This window comes from Callorhinus ursinus, unplaced genomic scaffold, assembly GCF_003265705.2.
Source record: "Callorhinus ursinus isolate GAN/ISIS: 27379988/994484 unplaced genomic scaffold, GSC_fseal_2.0 scaffold38, whole genome shotgun sequence".
In the NCBI taxonomy this organism is placed as follows: Eukaryota; Metazoa; Chordata; class Mammalia; order Carnivora; family Otariidae; genus Callorhinus; species Callorhinus ursinus.
This window is the reverse complement of record NW_027397100.1, coordinates 14,108,257-14,116,533: the sequence shown is the minus strand read 5'-3', so window position 1 is coordinate 14,116,533 and position 8,277 is coordinate 14,108,257. Positions and strand designations below refer to the sequence as shown.

General features: G+C 41.0%; 1 protein-coding gene across 1 annotated transcript; it reads left to right on the top strand.

Moving 5' to 3' along the window:
- Positions 1-6,109: 6,109 nt before the first annotated feature.
- Positions 6,110-7,972, top strand: DEFB115 (defensin beta 115). Its single transcript, XM_025876278.1, has 2 exons — positions 6,110-6,203; positions 7,857-7,972. The coding sequence occupies exons 1-2, from the start codon at positions 6,110-6,112 to the stop codon at positions 7,970-7,972; spliced, it is 210 nt and encodes a 69-aa protein (XP_025732063.1).
- The last annotated feature ends 305 nt before the right edge of the window (positions 7,973-8,277 follow it).

Genomic DNA, 8,277 nt, shown 5'->3' with positions numbered 1-8,277 from the left:
CCAGGAGGAGTTGAGAACTCGGGGCCCCGCTCCTCAGTGCGCCCCCAGAGAAAAGCAGTCACTCCCGTCTCCCCGGTCTCCGGCCGCACTGTGTGCTCACCCGGCCTGTGACCAAGCATTTGTATCTCTGGCACCCGACCCCGTGTGGAGTCTCCAAACCCAGCAGATCCCTGCCGTGCGCTCCTGTGCCACTCCTCCCTGGGAGGAAGGGGAGTGTCCCTGGCTCTGCCGCTTGTTGGGTCCCTGCTGGAGGAGCAGTGGCCCGACTGGGCCGCGGATCACAGTTTATGCCACCCCAAGCTGAGAGCCCGCGCCTCGGCTCCGTCTCTGCAGCCGGCTTCCCCGCTCCCATACCTGGGAGCTCTGCCGCATTCAGGCACCCCCAGTTTTTCTGTGACCCCAAGGGTCCTGAGACCACACTGTCCTGCGAGGGTTCCACCCCCAGCTTAGCCACTGGAGCGACGTCCCTCAGCGGAGCCAACTTCTAAAAGTTCCGATTTTGTGCTCTGCGGCTCTATCACTTGCCAAAAGTGGCCGACAGAGGCCCCCTCCCCCGCCGTCTATCCTCCCAAATATCGCCTCGGATTCACTTCTCCGCACGTCTTACCTTCCAGTAAATGGTCACTTTTCTGTTCAGAGAGTTGTTGCTACTCTCTTCTTTGATCTCCTGTTGAGTTTGTAGGTGTTCAGAATGGTTTGATCCCTATTCAGCTGAATTCCTGAGAGCAGATGAAATCCGGGTCTCCTACTCCTCCGCCATCTTGCTCCACCTCTTTTGCAATAATCAGCTTTTTAAAAGGAAGGAAAACTTGCCATTTTTTGACAACATGCATGAACCTGTAGGACATTATGCTAAGTGAAATAAGCCAGATGGAAAAAGAAAAATACTGCATGATCTTATTTACATTGGAATCTCAATAGTCAAACTCATGGAAGCAGAGGGTAGACAGTGATTGCCAGGGGCTGTGTAGAGGGGGAAATGGAGAGATGGTGTCAAGAGGTACAAAATTTTAGTTATGCAAGATGAATGAATTCTGAAGATCTGTTTTAGAACAATGTGACTATAAGTTAACAATGTTGTATTATATACTTCATATTTGCTAATGGAGTAGATCTTAAATGTTTCCACCACAAAAAAAATTGATCTAAAAGGAAAACAATAACTATGTGTGGTAATGAATTTAAAAAAATGAAAAGAATTAAAAGAAACCTGAAAGATGTTATTTGCAAATACAGTGAAAGACGTTATTTGCAAATTACGTATCCAACAAAGAACTCAAATAGAGTACATAAAAAACACTTAAAATTTAACAATGAAAAACAAATATTCCATTATCCTTGAGTGAATACCCAGAAATTGAATTGCTGAATGATATGGTAGTTCTATTTTAATTTTTTGAGGAGCCTCCATACTCTTCTCCACAGTGGCTGCACCAGTTTGCATTCCCATGAAGAGTGCATGGGGGTTCCTTTTTTTCCATATCCTTGAAAAGACTTGTTGTTTCATGTCTTTTTTATTTTAGTCATTCTGACAGGTGTGAGGTGATATCTCATTGTGGTTATGATTTGCATTTTCTTCATGATGAGTGATTTTGAGCATGTTTTCATGTGTCTGTTGGCCATTTGTATGTCTTCTTTAGAAAAATGCCTATTTAGGTATTCTGCCCATTTTTAATTGGATTATTATTTTCCTTTGTGTGTTGAGTTATATAAGTTCTCAATATATTTTGGATATTAATCCAGTTTGAAAAGATATATGTACATCTATGTTTATTGCAGCATTATTACATTAGCCAAGATACAGAAGCAGCCCAAGTGTCCATCAATAGATGAATGGATAAAAAAAGATGTGGTATATGTATACACAATGGAATGGTACTGAGCCATAAAAGAAAATGAGATCTTGTCATTTGCAATTACATGGATGGACCTAGCGGTATAATACTAAGTGAAATAAGTTAGACAGAGAAAGACAAATACCATATGATTTCACTCATATGTGGAATTTAAGAAAAAAACCAAATGAACAAACAGAGAAAAAGAGACAAAAAGGAAAAATAGTCTCTTAAATACAGAGAACAAATTGGTGGTTGCCAGAAGGGAGGTTGGGGGGCAGTGGGTGAAATAGATAGGGAAAAGGGCATTACGAGGTACAAACTTCCAGTTACAAAATAAATAATTCATGGAGATGAACAGTACAGCATAGGGAATATAATCAGTAAGACGGTAATAACATCGTTTAGTGACAGATGGTGACTACACTTACCGTGGTGAGCACTGAGTAACGTATGGAATTGTTGAATCTCCATATTGTACACTCAAGACTAGTATAACACTGTATTTTAGTTATACTTCAGTAAAAAAATAAAGACATACTCCTCATAAAAAAACCCCACAAATAGTCCATTTAGAAAATGGGCAAATGAACAGACATTTCACCAGAGGATGGCAAAAAGGTACATGAAAAGATGTTCAACATCAGTAGCAATTAGGGAAATACAAATTAATACCAGGATTACATACTACTACAAATGTATTAGAAAAGCTAGCATTAAAAACCATGACAATGTCAAAAGCTGATGAAGAGAAACCAAATCTCTCATACATTGGTGAGAATGTTAAGTGGTGCAGGCGCTCTGAAAAATAGTTTGGCAATTTTTTTAAAAGCTAAACTTATGTATATCATACAATTCAGAAATCACCCCTCCCCAGGCATTTATCCAGAGGGATGAAAACTTATATCCACAGAAAAATCTGTACACAAATATTCACAGCAGTTTTATTTGGAATAACCAAAATCTAAAAACAACCAAAATGTTCTATAATATGTTAATGGTTAAATAAACGGCAGTACATTCGTACCATGGAGTACAACACAGCAACAAAAGAAACACCTATTAGTAGATGCAGTGATCTCACAAGGGTCGTATACTGTATGATTCCATTTATATAACATTCTCAAAATGACAATATCAGAGCAAGAACGTTGGAATGTTGGGGGAGTAGGAAGCTGAGTAGCACAAGGAAGATCTTTGTGGTGACTGAATAGTTCTGCATATTGATTGCTTACACTAAACAACACCTGTGATAAAATGACATAGAGATATACATAAACATTGTACCAATGTCAATTTCCTTGTTTTGACATTGTACTATAGTTATCCAAAATGTGACATTTGGGGAAATTGTGTGAAGGATACACAGGATTTCTTTACTATCTGCAACTTCCTCTTAATCTATAATAATCAAAATAAAATAAAATAAACAAATAAAGACAGTTATAGCCAGAAGAAGTATGTGTTTGGTGAGACAGTTCTCCCTGGTGCAAGGAGCAATGGATTTGGAGTCAGTAGACTAAAGTCCCATTCGTGGCTCCATGGCCTTAAGAAAGTCAACTGACCTGTCTGAGCTTCAGTTCTGTTCCATAGAACGGTCTTTATCAATTTCCTAGCCTAAACTTCAGTCATTTGTATATCATTTTACAAACTTACATACTGCTATATCATCTATAGTTTGTAGTATTATTTAGTTAATATTTTTTATAAAAACCGACACAGTCCATTTACTTAAACTCATATTTGGACCACATCTTAAGTGGTTTTCTGTAAAATCACCAGATCAAGGGCTAGTGACTTTTTTTGTCAAATAAGCATTAAAATAAAAATTTTTAAAAACATACACTTATGTTTGCTACTTAAATTGTCACTCACACTGCCAATGACATGGGTCACACATTTCAGGAAACACTAGTTTAGCCCAAATACTTTACGTTACAGATGAAGAAAGTGATATCTCATAGACAAAAAGAAACAAAAGTTCAGATTTGAAAGATCTCTTAAAATGTAAATCACAATTCCCTATCACATATCAAGTAGAGTCCCAAGTCCTTAGTAGGCCCTGTCAGTCCTGATGTTGTGTAGCTCTGCCTGCTTCCATGGTTTCAGTTTCTCTTTTCCTTTCCCTCACTCACTGGACCCCAGTCATACTTGGCTCTTTGCTCTTCCTAAGAGACCTATCGCTTTCCTTCCTCAGAGCCTTTGCTCTTGCAGTTCTTTATGCCTGGAAGATTCTAGATATCCATGTAGCTCACTTCCTCCATACATTTAGGTTTCTACTCGATGTCACTAACTCAGAAAGTCCTTCCTTGGTTAACCTGTTCAAAATAGACATCCCCCCTCACATGTACATGTACATCACCTTATCCTCCATCCCTTACCCTGCTTTAGTTTTCTTTATAAGCACTGTCATCACCCGCCATTATGAGTTTTGTCTCCCTCCCTAATCAGAATGGCAAGACTTTGCCTTCTTCTCTTCTTAGACCCAGTGCCTAGAACTGTGTCTAGTGTAGAGATCCATATCAGCCAATTCACCAGTCCTCCCTGCAGAACCCAGGAGAAGTGGTCAGGCAGACTCCACGTGTAGTATTTGGACACCAGGAAACCACCACATCTCCCAGACAGTCCAACCATTTTCAGATGGTTTCAATCATCAGAAGTCTTTCCTATTAGTTAAAAATCTGCCCCGCTGCAATTTCCACCCAAGACTTGTAGTTCTGCCCTCTAGGCTTGCACAGATCATGTCTTTCAGGAGATAATGACTCTACCTCTCGTCCACCCATCACTGCTTTTCAGGTTAATAGGTCTCTCTTTCCATCATTACTCAGGCATAATCCTCTGGGATGATAGAAAGATGTGCTTGGGGAGCCTGGGTGGCTCAGTTGGTTAAACATCCAACTCTTGATTTCAGATCTCAGATCCTGAGATCAAGCCCCACGTTGGGCACTGAGCTCAGTGCAGAGTCTGCTTGTCCCTCTCCATTCCCCCTGCTTGCTTTCACGAACTCACACTCTCTCTCTCAAATAATAAATAAAATCTTAAAGAAAGAAAGAAGATGTGCTCTTGAGATAAGTAAGCCAAACCTGAATCCAGACCTTACTCCTAAGCACTATGTAACCTTGAGCAAATTACATTTGCCTATCAGGGATCCTGTGAGAATTCCGGGGGTCATGTATGGAAAGTGCTTATCATAGCTACTGACAGACAGTGAGACTTCAGTGGGTGGCTTCATGCTTACTGCTTTCCTGGAGAATGGACTGCTTGGCTATCAAGGGCAAAACAGATTTCCTGCTATCCACCAGGCTTTCCCTAATACCTGCCAACTGGAGGAAGAAGAGAGTAGAAGAGCACTGGGCCCATCTAAAGGTATAAAATGACCATACAACAGACTAAGGACCCCAAAAAGAAAACCCAGTGGACTCACAGATACACTTCCTGATGGAGCCCAGGCAGTAACCCCTTCTATACCCTCTTTGTTGGAGAACCTGCAGGAAACATTTCTGCTGTATTCCTTGAGGCTGGAGTCCAAGAATGTCTCAGTTGCAGCCAAAATTAAGGGTTTAGAGTAAGATATAAGGAGTAAATGCATAGTTAAAAAGAGCTGGATGATGAGCTGTGTTAGGAGGGTCTCCGTCTGTTTCTTTCTTGCTCGCAGTATGACCCTGGGCAATCCTCTTCCACTCTCTGAGTCTGCATTTTCATCGCTGAGAAATGCCATTTCTAAGATCTATCAGTATATGAGTGAGTACCCTACATGCATTCGTTCATTCATTGCTTTCAACAAATATGCACTGCACACTCTGGACATAACAGAAATTACAGCCAGTCCCTACCTTCAGGGGCTTAGTGTCGGTTAAAAGTTGCCCTTGACAGTGTCAGTCCAGTAGAGAAGATGAACTAGAAAAATACTTAGTTCCAACTCAACATGAAAAACATTATGACAGAAAGAAGGAGGCAGGGCGGCTGTAAACATAAGGGAGGGGGCTAAACTTCTCAAGGAGAGGAACAGGAAAGGCTTCTTGGAAGGTGGGTCCATTCTTTCCGCAATGCCGGAGACTTGTGGCGGGCATGTAGAGCCTCTGCTAATGTCTTCCACCTTCCCAGATGATGTCTCGAGAAGGACTCTGAATATTGGATCATCAATTTATGTTGCTGACCCACAAGCTGATGGGTGGTGGAGCACTCTGCCCTTCTCTGATTTATTGTCCATGACTCAGCCTTAACCAAGACAATAAAATGCAGAGGGAAGACGAGCCTTTCCTGGCACATTCAGTATGCTGCTGGATCGTTCCTCACTCCTCTCAGGATACATTAAACTCTTGTTCCTGACCTTAGCTGTCCTTGTGCTCCTGGTTCAGGCTTCCCCAGGTAACCAGACAATGGAGAGGAGGGAAGAGGGAGTGAAAATGGGGTTCTAGTCATAGAATCATTGGAAAACTGAACATATGTGGCAGTGAGGACAACCCATAGAGATGACTGAGATCTAATGAAAAGCCGTATAATGAATATGCCTGGTAATAAGGGCAGTCTGTCATTCCTGACTACGATGGTGTTTTTCATGATGGCAAATACTGGCAGAGCCTAGGGTTTCTTGTATGAAGTCCCTTCCATATGCAGAAGCAACTGCAGCATCCCTAGTGTCCTTAATATCCTTGGCCCAAATGTCAACAGGGTCTCTTCCCTCCATCTCTCACTTCAACCTACTTCTAACTGATACCACCTCTGGCAGTAACCAGTCCCATTACTTTACCTCTCATTGTTATATGGCTTTGAATGTTCCTTTAAAGCAATCAGAAGAGGCATCTTGCTCTTGTCTTAGAATATGTAGTGAAAAATTTGTAGGTTGATGTTGGCTATCTAGAGGTTTGTAAAAAATAGGCTCAAGGTGTCGAGCTGGGGTTAGGGCAGAAGATTCTGAATTCCAGACTGAACATGACCATAGCTCTGTAACAATATGATAGGTTTTATGGCTGAATGGTGAATGACTTTCTGATGGAAATGTTTTCTGCTTAGGCTTCCTGGGCGTTCTAAAGTTTATGATTATCAATTCCATGATTTCCCTCTGGATCATTGCTGCTGGAAGTTGCATCCTCTCAGATCAGCTTTTCAAACTGAAAGTCTTTGTCAATCACTCAGTTGTTCTAGAAGCAAAAGAAGATAGTTCTGGGCTAATCCTGAGTTGATTTCAACTTGTCTTAAATACTGGTAAGGGCAAATTAGTTTTGAGGAGGGAGTTGCAGCTGCAAAAGACATTTTGGGGGAAAGAATCTGCACATTGATTCATGGAATCAGAGTCAGATTTTTCCAGTCTGAATGTCCTGGTAAGAAAGAGAGAATTGGGAATTATCTCCCAGGAGGGGAGTTTGGGGAAAATCCTACTTAAGTAGAGAAAATCAAGATACTATAATCTCTCAAATGAACCCAGTGTGCTGGGGAAGCTGTGTTTTATAGATCTAGATGGGGCTGAGTCACAGTGTCTTATAAGGGCAGAGTTTTATACCACCCAGAACATCAGCCTGCAGGTCGGCAGTATAAATTAATCCTTCAGTGTTCAAAGTCCTGTTCTAGGGCATCATTTGGGGCATGCAATTAGAACAGTGCCTGGCACATACTCTGGTGCTCAACAAGTTGCTGTTGAGTGAATAATGAATTGAGAGGGGAAAAAATAGATAATTGAAGGTATAGGTCCAAGAACCTAGATTTGGGGGACAAGGAGGAACCAGTGTTGGCAAGACTGAAAAATGACAAAGATGAAAACATCACAAGCACAGAAATAAAGTCCAGTTAGAGCTGGTTGAAGGAAGGGAGATAACTACTCATATCTAGTACATTTCAAGACCAACATTAGGCATTCTACATCCACAGATTTATTTAATTTTCCCAAGAATGCCATTATATTTCAGTAGTTCATCCTAACTATTATTACTACAATATACAATACAATACTAACACCCTTAGTATTATAGTCTTTACTCTCTTTTATGTATTTGTTTATTCATCTTTTTGGGGTTTTTCTGATAGATGGCTGGATCAAAAGATGCAGTTATAGAATTGGCAGCTGCAGACAATCTTGCAAAGAAAATGAGAAAAAGAAAGAAAAATGTGGGGCAAAAAAATTGGCTGCATCCCTGATGTAAAACATTTACCCTCATACCCTGTTGAGAAACAACAGATGACATGTGAGGCTAAGGCAAGAACAGCTGAGCGTCCATAAAACTCCTGACACAAGACTTTTAACAGCCAGAATAATGAGTCGGTGAAGTGGCTGTCTAGGGCACCTGCATGGTCCTTAGATCCTTAGACACCTGCAGGATCTTCACATGGTCCATTAAAGAAAATATGCTCATTCCAGCTCTCATTATATCCTGTCTCTCTAATCCTCTGTAGCCTGACATTGCTAGGTTGTGTCAGGACATGACTGATGTTCTTTGGTTTTCACTGT